This window comes from Macaca mulatta, chromosome 6, assembly GCF_049350105.2.
Source record: "Macaca mulatta isolate MMU2019108-1 chromosome 6, T2T-MMU8v2.0, whole genome shotgun sequence".
Taxonomy (NCBI): domain Eukaryota; kingdom Metazoa; phylum Chordata; class Mammalia; order Primates; family Cercopithecidae; genus Macaca; species Macaca mulatta.
The window spans coordinates 15,221,583-15,241,561 of NC_133411.1; the positions used below are offsets into that span (position 1 = coordinate 15,221,583).

Here is a 19,979-nt window from a genome sequence, read left to right on the forward strand (position 1 = left end):
AATAGGGTTCGCGCTCCTATGAAAATCTAATGCCGCTGGAGGCAGAGCTCAGCTTCACTTGCTTACCTGCTGCTCACCTCCTGCTGTGCAGCCCTGTTCCCTACAGCCCACAGACAGGTACTGGTCTGTGGCCCAGGGGTTGGGAACCCCTTCTCATATGACAAACTAGAATAGAAATTATATTTTCCTGGTGGATTTCATTCTAACAGAATTTTCATCTCAAAGTCAACCGTTTATACACTATTTTTAAATTATTGTTTCTAATCATGGTAAAATACACATAATCTAAAATTTACCACTGTAACCATTTTTAAGTATATTGTTCAATATCATTAAGTACATTTACGTTGGTGTGCAACTCTCAGCACCACTGATCTCCACAACGCTTTTCATCTTGCAAAACTGAAGCTCTGTACCCATTTAACACTAACTCCCCAATCCCCTCTCCACCCAACCCTGGAATTCTCCATTCTACTTTTTGTCTCCGATTTTGGCTACACTGGGGATTTAGATGAGTAGAATTATACAATATTTGCCCTTTTGAGTCTGGCTTACTTCACATAACATAATGTCCTCAAGGCTTATGTACTATTTTTTATAGGATATTCTTTGCATGATACAAAAAGATGCAGACTTTGTCTGTGCTCTGAACTCAGATGTCAACCATATTCAGCCTCCGTGGTGAAACCATGGAGCTGGAAGCTATATAGAAACACTGAATAAAATTATCACATCACACATTTAAAGTACACAGGCTCTTATTTCAAGCCTATAAGGTGCGACATGTTGCATTCAGCTTAGAAATTAAATTGGAATATAGCATGGAGTCTAATTTTAAACTGAAGATTCTCCTAGGAAATGAAAATAAAAGAGGGAGAGGACTCTGGCGTGAAACCAAATGTCTGTCACTACCACAAGGCACTACTCGGAGTGGCTACCATACCTTGACTAAGTGAACCATGGCATCAGCAAAGAACACCATGTCCATGCCGGCGCCACGGATACTCTCATTATACAGCTGCAGGAACATATTCAGACGCTCTTTCAGGCGACTAAAAGATTCAATGGGCTCATACATTTTAGGCATTTCAGCATCAGCCTCTTCAGATGTTTCACCTTCGGTGGGAAAGAAGAATCAGTTAAGTTTCTTCAAATACCTGCATTTTGCCTTCAACCTAAATTAATGCAATCAAAGCTCTACAGCCTAACACTGAATAACATTCATTTTAAGCAAAATGCCATAGTGTGCATTTTGCAAAAACAGAAGAAAGGAAACAACAGAAGCATTAGGATTTTTGTGATCATATGCAGTCTCTGTACTTTCCTATCTAGCAAGTCAATTTCAAATAATGTTATCATCATTGAATTGAATTTGAACCCACAACTGATTGTTGGCATTTCAAAGCTCCTCCCAGACATATTAGCTTAATGGTCAAGTGAAAGTCAAAACAGTAGGGACTGAATGTCAGAATCAGCAAGAGAAGTTAAGAATTACATAACTGTTTGATAAGAATAAAAAGAAAAAATTATTGTGTTTACTCAGGAAATTTTTATAATTCACGAATCTCAGGTCAGTGGTAAAAATAGAAGTGACTTATAATATGGGGTGGAGAATTGAGAGAAATAGAAAAACAATTTCCTAAATGAATAAACATATTAGATTATTTCACTAGGGCAAGATGTATTAAAATCGATATACTTTTTTAAAAAATTAGAAATATATAACACACCAGCTTAACACTTTTACAGTATTAACTACAAAGTAGAGGCCGAGGTGGGCAGATCACTTGAGGTCAGGAGTTCAAGACCAGCCTGACCAATATGGTGAAACCCCATCTCTACTAAAATTACAAAAATTAGCTAGGCCTGGTGGTATGTGCCTGTAGTTCCAGCTACTCAGAAGGCTGAGGCAGGAGACTCGCCAGGAAGCCAAGGTTGCCATAAGACAAGCCTGTACTCTAGACCGGGCAACAGAGCAAGACTGTTTAAAAAAAAAAAAAATCATAAAACCCAAGAAAAAGCTAAATGGGGCATCTATAAATTCACAATCAATTAACATTAGTAGCAGGGGAAAAAAAGGGACACATTAGCTGAATATACCAATAACAACTTAGAATTTCACCGGATACGAGAAGAATGAGTGGATCTTTCAAATCTTACGGCGTAAGATTTTCAATTGACTGTGTCCTAACATAATACTATATTAACCTTTTGATAACAAACAAGGAGATGGTTTAACACAATCATTAAGACTGACCTATCTGCAAAGCTCTCACTAGTCAAATTCCAATAGTCACAACTCTTATAAATGCCCATATCAAGCTTTGAGAAACAAAGTGTCTCAATGACACAAAAGATTATGCACCCTCTCCCAGGCCCCCAAAATGCAGCAGTTGTATTTTGGTCCTTGAAAAACCGTAATCTGGTTATTTATCCTTCTGAATTACAGGGAATAAATTACATAAATTTTAATTATCTTGTAAGATGCCCTTACTCTTACAGGATTTTTGTACGTGTTTGACCTGATTGAAATAAAATGTGTCAGCTTCTTTCTGTAGAAGGATCATTCCAATTGCATCGCCAGAAATAAACATTCTTTTGCAATTGTCACTCAGAAACTTTTGACAGATCACACTTATGGTTATCAAATCTAGAGAGGCACTGCCTAGTCGTTTCCAATCATTTTCAAGATAGCATATTTTTAAACATGCTTTTAAAAATCTGCAAATTAACTTAAAATCCATCCTCAGTATTAGAAGAGGTTATTAAATGAAAGAAAAATATTTTTAATTAAGCCTAGTTACTTCTGAGGGGGAAAAAAGTGGAGCACTGCCTCTTTTCATAAGAAAAGTCATATATCTCAATTTCCCCTGGAACCATAACCACAAAAGCTTGCCCCACATCAGCCATCTCATTCCAATTACATTTAATGACCCTCTCATACATTTGGAAGTTTTCCTTTTTATTTTCAACATTCAGGATGACCTGAATAATAATAATTATAATTATATTTGCAGCCTTTCATTTAGCAGTGACTACGGGCCATAGACTGCCCAAGCCATTCTACAGATAACATTTCATGGACTCCCCATGGTGCATGTGATGCATATAGTAACACTTTTACTTTTATACATGAGGAGAATGAGGTTCAAGAGAGTGCCGAGATGCCCAGCTAATTAATGTGTGGTGGATTCCTTCCTCAAACTCACCTCTATCTGCCAGACTGCAAGTCCTGTGCACTCTCTCCTACCCTATCCTGCCTCTCCACTCTACTTTAATATCCAAGCATGATATGCATAAAATAGTTCATCTTTAAACTCCATGATCATGCATTTATTCACTCATCCTAGTTTTATTGAGCATCTACTATGTCTCAGGCTTGTATCAGTAAAGTTTACTAGAAAGAAACTCAACATCCATAAACTGAATCTTCTGTCTTCAGATTTCCCTTTAGGGAACACCTTTTGGGGAATTCCAAATTCCACTTCAATAGTTTACCTGCAGCTTCAGGCGCATCTCTCAAGAAATCCACAAAATATGTGTCAATTCCACAATCCACCAACAGTTTTTTCTCTTCACCAAACTCCTCCTCTACCAAACTTACTAAAGCCTTATCAAACCAGGTCACATCACTGGACACTGTGAAACGGTCCGCTATAACACGTTTACATTCATGCTTCCAGAGCTTTAACAGGTCCTGTTGAAAGTATAATTAAAATGTGTTAGTAATTCCTATTATGCCGTAACTGGGAATTCAAGTTGACAGTACTGTAGAGTATTATTCTTCCTGATTGAAGATGCAACATTTTAAAAAGTTAGGGTTCAAATATGCTCAACTTCACTTCAAATGGGTATCATTTAAGTATATTAAATAGAAAGTAGTCTGTTCATTTGCAGTCTCTGAATTAAGAAGAAAAAATCCTTCAACAATAATATTGAAAATTGCTCTGACCAATCAACAAACTAACATTCTACGTAAGAGTCTTCAGTTTGTGAAAAATTAGTCTTTTAATAAGACATCTACATTCATGTGGCCAGAGTACAACATAAGATATAAAACATGAACAACTCTCATGTATACAACTGAAAAATTACAAAGGTGTATTCACTTAACACAAAGTGAATAAAATTTGTGGCAAAAACTGGATTATCTGAACAAAAGAAAGCCAGCACCTAATCCAGATAATCCAAGGCCCAAAGTTAACTGCAAGTTGAGGAAAGTAATTGCTCAATACTCCTGTTTATATAGCAAGAACAACAAATGTATGTGTAAGCTCATTATTTTATATGAAAGACTGGTGGAAATTTCTTAGCTTCGTAACATTTTTCAGGTTACAGATTTTTAGGCCATTGCATTACTAGTGATAGAATGCTATCTGGTTGCCTGAATATAAAAGGAGTTCAGTGAAGTATATTCAATGATTCAGTTAAGACAAAAGTTTATTATAACATCAATTGCTGGAATTGTTTATGCTGATTTAAAATAAGCATCAAAAACGGATACTTCAATAGTAATCTTTGAGAACTGACTTAAACAATTCCATTAACTTGTAAATAACTTTGAGGGAAAAAAATCAAGTTAAAATATTCACGCTGCTAAACAGACTCTCACTTCTCTGCAGGAAGGAAAGTGAGTTTTCCCCAAAATATCATTAACAGATGCTTCTCAAAAGAAGACATACATGTGGCCAACAAACATATGAAAAGAAGCTCAACATCACTGATCATTAGAGAAATGCAAATCAAAACCGCTCTGAGATACAATCTCAAACCAGTCAGAAAGGCTATTATTAAAAAGCCAAAAAATAACAGATGCTGGCAAGGTTGCAGAGAAAAGAGAACACATATATGCTATCGATGGGAGTGTAAATTAGTTCAAGCATTGTGGAATGCACTATGGTGATTCCTCAAAGAGCTAAAAGCAGAACTACCATTTGACCTAGAAATCCTAGGGTATATACCCAGAGGAATATAAACCATTCTACTATAGACACATGGACGTGAATGTTCACTGCAGCACTATTCACAATAGCAAAGACACAGAATCAACGTAATTGCTCATCAATGGCAGATTGGATAAAGAAAATGTGTTACCTATACACCATGGAATACTACACAGCCATAAAAAAGAATGAGATCATGTCTTTCATGGAAACATGGATGGAGCTGGAGGCCATTATCCTTAGCAAACTAACGCAGGAACAGAAAACCAAATACCACATGATACGTCCCTACCCAAATCTCATCTTGAATTGTAATCCCCATAATCCCCAGTCAAGGGAGAGACCAGGTGGAAGTAATTTAATCACAGGGGAGGTTTCCCCCACGGTGTTCTCCTGATACTGAGTGAGTTCTCACGAGATCTGAGGGTTTTATAAGAGGCTCTTCCCCTTTTGCTCTGCACTTCTCCTTCATGCCATCTTGTGAAGAAGGTGCCTTGCTTCCTCTTCATTTTCCACCATGATTGTAAGTTTCCTGAGGCCTCCCCAGACATGCTGAACTGTGAGTCGATTAAACCTCTTTTCTTTACAAATTACCCAGTCACCAGCAGTTTCTATGGCAGTATGAAAACGGACTAATACACCGCATGTTCTCACTTATAAGTGGGAGCTAAAAATGAGAACTCATGAACACAAAGACGGAAATGACAGACACTGAGGTCTGCTTGAGGGTGGAAGGTGAGAGGAGGGAGAGGAGCAAATAGATAACTTTTGGGTACTGGGCTTAATACGTGGGCGATGAAATAATCTGTACAACAAGCCACCATGACACATGTTTACCTATGGAACAAACCTTCACATGTACCCCCAAAGCTAAAATAAAAGTTAAAAATAAATCAACAAATAATTTAAAAAAGAAAAAATAATCAGCAAGTTTGGTTACCTATATTGCAAGCATCTGGGACAACGGTGGGTTTTTTAAGCAATCAACACTTGTGCTTAATCAACAGTTTTGTTGATATTTTCAGCGTCTCTGTGTGTTTATATGGAGAAATCCCCTGAAACCCATTTGCTTAATTACTTCTTTAGCTCTAGAAAGGCTTAAAGAGAGGCCAACCCTGTCTTAGCCTGGGCACATAGGCTACGCTTTGGAACAAAAGCATACTGGATTTCTACATAGCGTTCTTAGTTTGAGGGAAATTCTTATAACACTGGGAAATGTCATATTCAAGTGTGTGTACAAATGATCATTTTTCTATTAAATGAACTTTGTAATCTGCTGCCTCTCTTCAATTTTACCAATGTATGTAATTCGTTTAGTGCATCCAGTTACATGGAAAAGAAAAATCATGGATGATTATCAACAAAATGGGTTTTTAAAATTTTGAATATTTATTATAAAGATAATTACTTTTTAAGTTAAAATGTCAAGCTTAAAATATGAAGACTATTATACAATAAAATCCACAGTGGTTGTTTCTATTATTTAGTATAAGAAACATATCTTCTTCTTAGACTAGAAGTGGGAAAATAAAATCAATTATTTCTTTTATTCTATTCGTTAAAAAGTAATTGTGTATATGATGCTCTGAAACACAAACCTAGTTGGAATTTATCATTGACATTTTCTGACAGAATTTACCTCTTTCATTATGTTAGTTAAAATGCAGTAAAGATACCCATGCTGAAACATTCCAAAATATGTTCAAAGTTCAAGTAAAAAATAAAGTAGTAAAAATATTTAGAATATATGATTAATAGCAATGTTATCTGTTTTTCTTTCCTCAGTGTCACCTACATTTGGTTCCTTGATGACCTCTGAAGCAGTGTTCAGCATTCCCTGCCAGATCCGAGAAAGATCTCGTAGGTTAAACACATAATGGAATTTTGCAGGGGTAGGAAGCATTTTCATCTTGGTCATCTGCCACAGTCGGCGCGTCAGGGGCACCAATTTTGTGACAGAATCTCTCACTTCTTCTGAGAAACCCCTCTGAGTACAGTAGTAGCCTACCCCAATCACACCTGAAAGTGGGGGAAATTACAGCATTTTGATTAGCCATTCAACGAAATTAAATGAAAATGAAAAACATTATAGCATAGAGTTTGCACACGTCATTAAACATTTTAATAGATAATCATATATAAAAGAAAAGTATGTTGATGTTCTCTTGCTTTTTCAAATACAGTATCCCAAAAAATAGATACAGGTTTAAGAAAATGAATATTCAAAACACTGAAAAATTGATTAAGAAATACTGCTGAAAACTCTGGCTGCACCACTTCAATATTACTAAATGGGTAACAAGGATAAATGTATGAAGTTACCTTATAATAAGAAAAGAAAAATATTTTTATAAGTCATCTAAGGTTTCTACTTTCTGTCGTTGCCTTTCCATGCACTATAAACTACTTTCATTTACTTTATATGTAAAATTTTCCAGGCAATAAGGAATAATTAAAAATGATAACATTCTTTCTGTTCCATTTTACTTTTCCCAAGCTTAGATAATTCCAATGTCTGTTGGTTTCCAGACCTCGCTCCCTGCTGTGACTGGAGATTACTGCCACACTTGACTAGCCGGGGGCACCCAGATGACATTTTCGTTTGCCAGAAATTAATTAGGGTAATCCTGATGAGCTTTTTCTCAATAGCAGCTTCAGAAATTGTACACTAAATACTTAACATAAATGTGTTCAAACCTTTACATTCTTTCCTGCACAAATAAGTTATAAGTGCATTATCATTACTCGGGTAGGCAAACATGGTTACTTATTTGGCTAGTGATTGTTCAGCTAAATTATCTACGAAATACTCCATATTTAATCAATAACTTATTACAATCCAGTAAATTACTCTGAATTTCAGACTGTGTCTAATCTGCACTCCGGGTGCCATTATTTCTTTAGCCAAAATCATTCTGTGGGATAGTTAAAGTATCACCTACATAAACTTTTGACATGGAACATAGCAATCCAGACCTCAAAACTATGTACCCATGAGGAAACAATCTCATCTGCGGGGCAACAATTTCATTTCTATGTTCATGTAATGTTAAACTTCCTTGCTTAAGAAGTTAGAAAGAGTTAAAGAAAACCATAGATGGAAATGATCTACCGAGGCATCCAAATCAGGACACACCTAGAATCGATCCCTATAGGAAAGGAAACACGCTGCTGAGAGTGATGGAGGCTGCAGACCAAAGAGCCACCCAATGCGCTTTCTGTGTGGCTCTCGGGTGAAGATTTCCAGGAAGGAACACAAGCAGGTATTCTTCCTCACCCTTCCACCCCACGCCCTCTCGACCTTTACTTTACCAAAGATCTTGTCCATGGAAGCATCAGAGGGCAACGTGCAGTTAAATATAGAGAACTGCCTCTTGAGTCTTTGGGGTATGTCATTGCGTCCACCACCAGGATGGATCATGGCTGCCAAAAACTGGATGTCCACGATGTTGGTGAACTCCCCAGGCTTCTCTAGGTTATAGAATCCATTTTGTTCCATCAGCTGTCGCACTATCTCATTCGTAACCTAAGAAAGACAACTTTCAGAATTAAAGCATCATTCCTTTCCATCCCTGGAACCTAACTCCTTGAGCGTTTCCAAAGAATGAACTTTACTGGAATTCAGACATTATATCTTGAAAAAGTAAAAAAAAAAAAAAATTTAATTTTTAAAAACTCTTCATAGAATAAATCAATACCAAATTAAACAAAATGCACAATGGAATGATGATACCTGGTCTCCCCACTCATTGATTACTGGCATATTCACATCATCAATAAAAACAGTCATCTTCTTTCCCGCAGGAGGGCCATACGTTGTACCCATTCGTTTATCCACATAGCTCTCTATTGTCCTCTGTGAAAAAAAGAAAATCAACTGAAACATCTGTGAAAATATCCCCTAAAACATTGTCAATTATTCTAAAAAACAACAAAAACTGGTAACCTTTGAACTGATATGAATTACTTAGAAAAAGCCAAATTTCCCCCCTTAATTCTAATAAATTCTAAAGTACCTAAAATATCTTGTATAACATTCACAAACTTTGAAAATCCAGTTGAATTTAGAAGGAAATGAAATTCTAACCAATGTGAATTTGAGTGGGATGAGATTCTTCTGTCCATTTCTAAAAATTTGCTTTTGTCTTATTAAGCTTCTGTTCGTGACACTATGTTCCCCATTATTCAAAGTCTTGCTAATAGTTTCCCTACAACCAGCAACAAAATTAAACAAGGGTACTGTGTGAGAAGCTTCTGAGGTCTGCACTCTGAGCTGCACAGCCCATCATGGTCTGAAGGCTGAAACTGGCTGCTGTCACCTGGCACAGCTCATACCCACTCTTTTGGGCAGAGGCAATTACACTGATTGAATTCTCATTCCCTGACACAGAGTGAAAAAAGCCCACTTACGTCTTCTCTCTCATTTTTACATTCTGAGCTTAGGTGGTGCAAGAGAAGACCATACTGCACTCTATAAAAAACCTTCCTTAAGGCTGGGCGCGGTGGCTCACGCCTGTAATCCCAGCACTTTGGGAGGCCGAGGTGGGCAGATCACGAGGTCAGGAGATCGAGACCATCCTGTCTAACATGGTGAAACCCTGTCTCTACCAAAAATACAAAAACAATTAGCCGGGCATGGTGGCAGGCGCCCATAGTCCCAGCTACTCCAGAGGGTAAGGCAGGAGAATGGTGTGAATCTGGGAGGCGGAGCTTGCAGTGAGCCAAGATCACGCCGCTGCCTTCAGCCTGGGTGACAGAGCGAGACTCTGTCTCAAAAATAAAAACAAAATAAAACAAAAAAACCTTCCTTGCAGTACGTAAAAAGATATTAAAACGAGAAGAACTGGGACACATTTAAGCAGTGTGTACAGGGAAATTTATAGCACTAAATGCCCACAAGAGAAAGCTGGAAAGATCTAAAATTGACACCCTAACATCACAATTAAAAGAACTAGAAAAGCAAGAGCAAACACATTCAAAAGCTAGCAGAAGGCAAGAAATAACTAAGATCAGAGCAGAACTGAAAGAGATAAAGACACGAAAAATCCTTCAAAAAATCAATGAATCTAGGAGCTGTTTTTTTTAAAAAAAGATCAACAAAATTTATAGACAGCTAGCAAGACTAATAAAGAAGAAAAGAGAGAATCAAATCGACGCAATAAAAAATGATAAAGGGGATATCACCACCAATCCCACAGAAATATAAACTACCATCAGAGAATACTATAAGCACCTCTACACAAATAAACTAGAAAATCTAGAAGAAATGGATAAATTTCTAGATACATACACCCTCCCAAAACTAAACCAGGAAGAAGTTGAATCTCTGAATAGGCCAATAACAGGCTCTGAAATTGAGGCAATAATTAATAGTCTACCAACCAAAAAAAGTCCAGGACCAGATGGATTCACAGCCAAATTCTACCAGAGGTAAAAACAGAAGCTAGTACCATTCCTTCTGAAACTATTCCAATCAATAGAAAAAGAGGGAATCCTCCCTAACTCATTTTATGAGACCAACATCATCCTGATACCAAAGCCTGGCAGAGACACAATAAAAAAAGAGAATTTTAGACCAATATCCCTGATGAACATCAACGCAAAAATCCTCAATAAAATACTGGCAAACCGAATCCAGCAGCACATAAAAAAGCTTATCCACCATGATCGAGTGGGCTTCATCCCCGGGATGCAAGGCTGGTTCAACATATGCAAAGCAATAAAGGTAATCCATCACATAAACAGAACCAACTACAAAAAAACCACACAATTATCTCAATAGATGCAGAAAAGGCCTTCAACAAAATTCAACAGCCTTCATGCTGGAAACTCTCAACAAACAAGGTATTAATGCAACGTATCTCAAAATAATAGGAATTATGCATGACAAACCCACACCCAATACCATACAGAATGGGCAAAAACTGGAAGCATTCCCTTTGAAAACCAGCACAAGACAGGGATGCCCTTTCTCACCACTCCTATTCAACATAGTGTTGGAAGTTCTGGCCAGGGCAATCAGGCAAGAGAAAGAAATAAAGGGTATTCAATTAGGAAATGAGGAAGTCAAATTGTCCCTGTTTGCAGATGGCATGATTGTACATTTAGAAAACCCCATCATCTCAGCCCAAAATCTCCTTAAGTTGATAAGCAACTTCAGCAAAATCTCAGGATACAAAACCAATGTGCAAAAATCAAAAGCATTCCTATACACCATTAACAGACAAACAAACAGCCAAATCATGAGTGAACTCCCATTCACATTTTCTACAAAGAGAATAAAATACCTAGGAATCCAACTTACAAGAGCTGTGAAGGACCTCTTCAAGGAGAACTACAAACCACTGCTCAACTAAATAAAAGAAGACACAAACAAATGGAAGAATATTCTATGCTCATGGATAGAAGGAATCAATATCATGAAAATGGCCATACTGCCCAAAGTAATTTATAGATTCAATGCCATCCCCATCAAGCTACCAATGACTTTCTTCACAGAATGGAAAAAAACTACTTTAAATTTCATATGGAACCAAAAAAGAGCCTGCATTGCCAAGAAAATCCTAAACCAAAAGAACAAAGCTGGAGGCATCACGCTACCTGACTTCAAACTATACTACAAGGCTACAGTAAGCGAAACAGCATGGTACTGGTACCAAAATAGAGAGAGAGACCAATAGAACAGAACAGAGGTCTCAGAAATAACACCACACATCTACAACCATCTGATCTTTGACAAATCTGACAAAAACAAGAAATGGGGAAAGAATTCCCTATTTAATAAACGGTGCTGGGAAAACTGGCTAGCCATATGTAGAAAGCTGAAACTGGATCCCTTCCTTAAACCTTATACAAAAATTAATTCAAGATGAATTAAAGACTTAAATGTTGGACCTAAAACCATAAAAATTCTAGAGGAAAACCTAGGCAATACCATTCAGTACATAGGCATGGGCAAGGATCTCATGACTAAAGCACCAAAAGCAATGGCAACAAAAGCCAAAATAGACAAATGGGATCTAATTAAACCAAAGAGCTACTGCACAGCAAAAGAAACTACCATCAAAGTGAACAGGCAATCTACAGAATGGGAGAAAAATTTTGCAATCTACCCATCTGATAAAGGGCTAATATCTAGAATCTATGAAGAACTCAAACAAATTTACAAGAAAAAAACAACCCCATCAAAAAGTGGGCAAAGGATATGAACAGACACTTCTCAAAAGAAGACATCAATGCAGCCAACAGACACATGAAAAAATGCTCATCATCACTGTTCATCAGAGAAATGCAAATCAAAGCCACAATGAGATACCATCTCATGCCAGTTAGAATGGCAATCATTAAAAAGTCAGGAAACAACAGATGCTGGAGAAGATGTGGAGAAATAGGAGTGTTTTTATACTGTTGGTGGCAGTGTAAATTAGTTCAACCATTGTGGAAGAACAGTGTAGTGATTCCTCAAGGACCTAGAACTAGAATTACCATTTGACCCAGCAATCCCACAACTGGGTATATACCAAAACGATTATAAATCATGCTACTATAAAGACACATGCACACATATGTTTATTGTGGCACTGTTCACAAAGCAAAGACTTGGAACCAACCCAAATGTCCATCAATGATAGAGTGGATTAAGAAAATGTGGCACATATACACCATGGAATACTATGCAGCCATAAAAAAGGATGAGTTAATGTTCTTTGCCAGGACATGGATAAAGCTGGAAACCATCATTCTCAGCAAACTATCAAAGGAACAGAAAACCAAACACCACATGTTCTCACTCATAGGTGGGAGTTGAACAATGAGATCACTTGGACACAGGGCAGGGAACATCACACACTGGGGCCTGTCTAGGGTGGGGGGCTGGGGGAGGGATAGCATTAGGAGAAATACCTAATGTAAATGATGAGTCGATAAGTGCAGCAAACCAACATGGCACATGTATACCTAAGTATCAAACCTGCACCTTGTGCACATATATCCTAGAACTTACATAAAGAAAGAAATAAACAAATAAATAAATAACTGAAAAAAGGGACACTGGAAGGGGAAGGAAGAGGATGTGAGGAGAGGACTCCAGGCTCTTGACTGGTGTTCTCGTGTCCATGGAAGTGCAATATGGCTTGGGAATCAACTGTCCTTCAAAATGTATGCACTGAGTAACCAGAGTCTAGCACTGCAAAGCAAGCAGAAAGGGCTTTGAAGTTCTCAGACTCTAGAAGCTTCAAAACTCGAAAGCTCATTTCATTTCTATCACTGTAGGAATCTACTAATGCATGATTTTAAATCATGTTAAAGATGTTGTATAAATACAGAAGAAAGTGGAGGTATATTAAGATAAAATAAATTCTCCTTCTCTTATCCAAAGAAAGTTTTATTTAATGACAAAAACAAACCAGTTAAAAGTGACTTTTATGAACAAGATATAACCACAAAATGAGATAAAATATAAGACAAAAAAAGCAAAACTCTATACAACTATCCTTGAGAATCTTCACAGTAATTGCACATTGTACGTTTTCATCACGATTTTATTTATTTATTTATTTATTTATTTATTTATTTATTTGAGACAGTGTCTTGCTCTGTCGCCCAGGCTGGAGTGCAATCTTGGCTCACTGCAGCCTCTCCCTCCTGGGTTCAAGTGATTCTCCTGCCTCAGCTTCCCAACAGCTGGGATTACAGGTGCCCACCACCACACCCAGCTAATTTTTGTATTTTTAGGAGAGACAAGGTTTCACTATGTTGGCCAAGCTAGTCCCAAACTCCCGACCTGAGGTGATCCACCCACCTCGGCCTCCCAATGTGCTGGGATTACAGGCATGAGCTACTGTGCCTGGCCTCATCATTTTAATGAATAATAGCAAGGAATATGAAAATTTTTCACCATTTTTAAATTGAATGAGATATAAATGTATCACAACTCATTCAATTACAAATCTCCCATGAAATAGTACAATGGCAAAAATAATTTCATATCCCCCCCACATAAATGCAAAATTGTTTAATGTACTAGGCGAAATTTGCTCTTCTTTTCAATTAATTTAAATGCACCTCCTTATGGCCAATTAGGACTTTCAGACATTCCCATGTCTATTAATGAGAACACTTTTTGGCACATGAAGATTTTATTTATTGGGAGGCTTTATCAAGAGCTAAAAAGTATTAGGTGGGATAGTCAGAGTAATACAGAGTAATAGCCACACACCTATACTTTCTTCCCCTCCACTGCAACCCTAATTTTTTTGAAATGATAGGAAATCACCACTATCACCACTAAGCTATACATGTCATAAAAGAGTTAAATCGACAAAAGCACAACAAAATAGGGAGAAAAATTAAGTAACTTGAGAACCTAGAAGTTGAGAGTTCTTTCCATTTTTAGAATTGTTGCAGATTCAATAGTTACCTAATGAGTGTGGAAGTTTGGTAAGACCACCTGAAGGCCTGAAACACAATGCAAATTGGCTATGCCTTCTCTGAAATGCTTGAAACCAGAAGTGTTTTGTATTTTGAACGTTTTCGGATTTGGGAATATTTGCATATATATAATGAGTTATCTTGGGGATGGTACCCAAATCTAAACATAAAAGCCATTTGTGTTTCCTATATACACTTTATGTACATAGCCAGGAAGTAATTTTATACACTATGTATGTATGTATGTATGTATGTATGTATGTATTTAAATGTGTATTTATATGTTTATTTAAATTTTATTTTAAAATATTTAAAATTAAGTATTTCATATCTATACAATTTTGTGCGTGAAACAATATTCGTGTACCTTGAACAATACACATTGGACATGCTTGCATGGGGGAATCTGGTAGTGTGCTGAAAAGATATGAAAGCTGGGGGGTGCTCCAGCTTTTCAGAAGGGAGGTTGGGCTGGACCAACCTCCAGCACCCAGATTGGGTGCTCCCAATCTCTTTGATTGGTGTTCCCACCTCATCCATTGTTTTGCTGTTATGAACTGCGGTCCAGTTAATAAAACCAAGTAGATATGTTCACTTATTAGATTACTGCCTGTGTCCTCCACTAGAAGGTAAGGAGGGAAGGCACCTTGTCTTCCCTATTTTCCTCATTACTTTTTGAGCTTGCCAGTGCTCAAAAAGTTTTGGACTTTGGGGCAACCTGAATTTCAGATGTTCAGATTAGCCATGCTCCTCCTGTACTGCATGTTCTACTCCTTTAGATAGCTATCCATTTGGGGCTGTTTGAAAAAAACTGTACACTTGGACATCTGGTCTGTCTGAGCTGGATGTTCCATAACATCACAAAAATAAGCACATTCAAATATCAACTCCTATTCCTTGCTCAGCACAACGTCTGCACCCCTTTGGGGTGTTCAACTCAGAAACTGGCACCAACTACCTATTGCCCCATCCAAACATTTCCACATCTAACAAGACTGAGTTTTTCTATTATAATTTCAACACTGCTTTCTAAAGTATCTCTTCCTACCTAAACGACAGTAGGCCCCCATTCCATTATGTCTTTCTTTCTCACAGGGATTAATGTCACGACCTCTTAAATTGCCTTCCCTGACTACAGTCAATCCTGGAAACTTCTTTATGAGTCATATACAATGGCTATATTGCATGATTTATAAATTTACCTAGAATTTTTTGTCTCCCCCAAAGAAATCCGTCGAAAGAATCACCGGTCATCTGTGTAGTATTCTGCCACCCACATTCCTCCCAATCTCTTTGATTGGTGTTCCCACCTCATCCATTGTTTTGCTGTTATGAACTGCGGTCCAGTTAATAAAACCAAGTAGATATGTTCGCTTATTAGATTATTGCCTGTGTCCTCCACTAGAAGGTAAGGAGGGAAGGCATCTTGTCTTCCCTATTTTCCTCATTATTTCATCCTCAGTGTTTAGAAGGGTGTCTGGTACTACGTGTTTGTTGGTAAATATTTTTTACATAGATAAATAAATACAAGAAACCTGGAGTCATCTTTGACTTTTCTCACTGTCTCCTATGCCTCTTCTCCAACGACCTTGATATGGTTTGGCTCTGTGTCCCCACCCAAATCTCATGTGGAATTATCATCCCCAGTGTTGGAGGTGGGGCCTGGTGGGAGGTGACTGGATCATGGAGGTGGTTTCTAATGGTTTAGCACCATCGCCCCAGTGCTGTCTCATGAGTGAGTTCTCATGAGATCTGGTTGCTTACAAGTGTGTTGCGCCTCCACCTTCGCTCTCGCTCCGGCTCCGGCCAGATGAGAAGTGTCTACTTCCCCTTCCAACATAATTGAAAGTTTTCTGAGGCCTCCCCAGTCATGTTTCCTGTATAGTCTGTGGAATCATGAGCCAATTAAACCTCTTTTCTTTATAAATTACCCAGTCTCAGGTCGTTCTTTATAGTAATGCAAGAACAGACTAACATAAACCTCTACTCAACCAATCACAAGTTCTGGCAGTTCCACTTCCTAGTCAAGGTTGAATGCATCCTTGTTCTGTTTCCTCTATCACTTTTACCATCTTGGTCCAGCCTAACCTCCCTTCTGAAAAATGACTGCAACTGTGTCCTCTCAGGTCTCTCTGAGTGCAGCCATGTCTCTTGCATCTTGTTTTCCACTCTACCTCCAGAACGAGCTTTCCAAAGGGCAATGCAATCCTCCTCAGGACTCCAGGGGGTTCCTCGTTAGTGACTTACAGGGAACTCCATGGTGCCCACTACTTATTCCTCCAGTCTCACTTCCAGACAGTCCTTCTCACTGTCTTTGTTCTGGACCCTCAGGATCTTAGTTCATTTATATTCAGTTAAAAAAAAAAACCATATAGACTATGAAGTGGTGTTCACCTTACAGGCTGGCTTCCAGCATTCATTATGGGATCCTTTCTTATATATTTCTAGAGTAGCCATTTATAAGCCCAAAAAGAACTCTCAGGATTATCATTAGCCAAATTCACTTTGTGAAATATTGATTTAGATGAATGATCTTCTAAAACATGTCACTTCTCTCAATCCAGTTACTGATTTTAAAAAAATTAAGTCTCTAGCAAGGACTTGTACTAAGGACCTATACTGTTCTTTAAGAATAGACAATCACTTTACTCTGAAATTGGAGAATCATAGTCGGCATGACAGCATCTTATGCAATTTATAAAACCTAAACAAGATTCCAATCTCATTGTCTATCTACACACACAGGGGTATCATCATTAACCCAAGCTGTGACAGCAGCATTTTAAGACATGAAAACCAGATGGTCAGAAAACCAGGTAGGCTGAGGAATGGAGCTCCCCTCTGGCTCTTTTCTGAGCTAGCAGCCCTAAACCTAAGAACAATTCAGTTACTGAATTAATTTCTTATTAGACAACTCAGCTTTCATAATTCCTAGAAATTAATATAAATATTAAATTCCCCCAAGTAATGATCAACTCTTTCATTATGCTGATTTATATAATCCCCTATGGAAACTAATCAGCTCCTCCTCCGGACTCCACAGTACAGCACTGAGATTCTGCCGTAAGTACCACTTATCTCGCCAACCACATTTGGTTATGCACATGCCTGTTTCCCCAACAAGACAAAGGGAGGAAAGCAACATCGGAAAGGGTATTGGAAGGATCATGTGCAGCTGAGGCGATGGTGCATTGCCTAGTTCTTAGGTACAACAGTCACACAGTCATCTTTGTGAAAGAGACACAGTGCAAAATCTGCACCACCTTACATAACAGCTCTGACTAGGCTGAAAGACAGGAAAAACAAATTAAACTACTGCTTCTCACATTGATCAACTCTGTGATTTCATGTAAGCCACTTAATATTTCCGGGTATAATACAACCCAGAAATGAGAGTGTGTATAGATACATAAATCATATGTACATACATATATATGCATATGAATATGCATATATGCATTATGCATTAATGATATAATATATATGAAAGCAATTCATGAGCTTGCTAGAGTATTATGCATTAATGATATATATGAAAGCAATTCATGAGCTTAATGTAGTACAAAATGTAAAGCTATTTTATTTTTTCTGTGTATCTCTATATGCTAGCACCTAAATCATTTTTCATGCATGTTACATACAATTAAATAGAAATATAAAATACACTTAATTTTAGTTTTTCATATATGTGCTATTAGCTAAAACATAAAAATGGAGAGTTACAGTCTTTATTAAGAAATCTACTGCCTAATAACATCTTCCCATTTTATTGTAATTCACTAAGACCAAACGAAAATAGTCTTACATTAGGAAAGTTTAAAATGCTCAACAGTACATTGTAAAAAGTAAAATACGTCAAAAATCACAAGAAAATACAATAATGCATAGCTGGAAGCTAAAAATAAAACAAGCACACTAAGTGATAAACCAGCCCTTTAGATATTAATATAGATAAAGGAAGGCCATTGGAAGGAAGCACGTGGGTGCACAGCACAGCACAGCCCATGGACCCTGGTTTCCAGCTTCGGTTCTGCCACCAACTAAGTGAATTCAGACAATGCTTGAATCTCCTTCCACCTGAGTACCTCAGTCTTAACAGTAAAACCTGATATTTTAAGAGAGCTTTATGATACAAATATACTTTCACATATTATCTCTTAGGAAACTAGTCTTCAAACTGTGTTCTGAGGAACCAAAAGGATTTTCTGCAACCACACGGATCCCTTGCAGGAAGAAAAGATGAGGCAGGAATGAGCTCCAGGACCCCAGCTCCAATTCCACCAAAGCAAATCCATGTTTACTTATTTTATAGATTAATTTACTGCACAAGATGTCATTTGGAAAAGTGGTTCTGGGTCTAAAAAAAACACTATGGAATTTCCATCCAGGCTCTAGGAGTCTTATTTTTTAAAAAATAAAACCTATTGCTACGCAACCATTTGTAAGACGGTGGCTATATTCAAAACACTTTATAATTATTTTTAGAAACCTTTTCAGAATTTATCTTAAGTAATTTTTGCTGTCTTCTTTTCACCTTTTTGTATTGCTTAAATTTCTACTTCTATGTATGAATTATTTTCAAAAATAAAAAAATTAAAACAATATTAGTTTGGGGGAAAAAATGAGGAATCTTTCTTAAGAAACTGACTAAATTCCCTTAGCCAAAAAATGGGATGACTGTATAATTTTTGTCCAAACCAGATACTTTTGATAGTGGCAAAGGATGCTATTAATTATTAATCTGAGACAATGAAAATAACCTGGATTGTCCCAGGCAAAAAGTGACAAATAGTCCTTCTACTGATGAAAGATGTGAAAGTTACATCATGATGAAAACAACCTGTCAGGAACAGACACGTGCCCTTCATTGGACAGTGTGCCATCATGGTAACAGCTGAGAAATGGACAGTATCTATTTTCTCATCTACGATTTCAGTTTGGTTGGGATCCAGATACATGGGAGATGCAGAGACAAACGCTCTGCTCCATCAGCCCTGTTTAGCATGAATGACTGAAAATTACAGTGAGAAAGTTAATTACAACAGTTTGGCTAATTGAAAGCTGTCTGAAACTAATGAGTCTTGCTTAATAGAAAGCCCTGATGCTCAACAGTCAAAACAGTCTCTGGCACTAAACAGAGTGGATGATCCTGTGATGCTTCTGAACAGAAAAAAGAAACAGTGACGTGTTAACTCCACCTTAACACTGAAGAACAGTGGGGAATCAGGCTAAAGCCTTGTGTATCAGATAATGGGAGCCTAAAGAATACTTTATTCTTCTTCTATTTATTATATTTGAATATGGTACCACTTCTAGAGATTTATTATATGGTTTATGAATTTGTATAGCATACAACAGGTGTTCTAGATAACATATGGCTTTTTCCAGGAAATGAGTAAATATTTCACGTTAAGGAGACAGAAACCACAGATCTTTAATATCTGGCAGAGATGTCACAGAGTTGGTAATGAAAATGCAGTGACAAGGCCTTGCTGTATAATAAAAGATTGGGCTGGCCTTTGTTCCTGGAAATGTCCTGATAGAAAGAACTCTGTTATTCACATGGGCCCCTCATACCACTCATGCCAACCACTCATTACCAACCAT

General features: G+C 37.5%; 1 protein-coding gene across 1 annotated transcript in view; it reads right to left on the minus strand.

The window, feature by feature from the left end:
- Window positions 1-19,979, minus strand: part of DNAH5 (dynein axonemal heavy chain 5) — a 247,805-nt gene that overhangs the window by 101,028 nt on the left and 126,798 nt on the right. Inside the window, exons 48-52 of the mRNA XM_078004351.1 lie at window positions 8,677-8,799; window positions 8,256-8,469; window positions 6,739-6,962; window positions 3,499-3,697; window positions 944-1,116 (exon numbers count right to left, since the gene is read on the minus strand). Coding sequence (XP_077860477.1) covers window positions 944-1,116; window positions 3,499-3,697; window positions 6,739-6,962; window positions 8,256-8,469; window positions 8,677-8,799 — 933 coding nt within the window. The remainder of the gene's footprint in view (window positions 1-943; window positions 1,117-3,498; window positions 3,698-6,738; window positions 6,963-8,255; window positions 8,470-8,676; window positions 8,800-19,979) is intronic.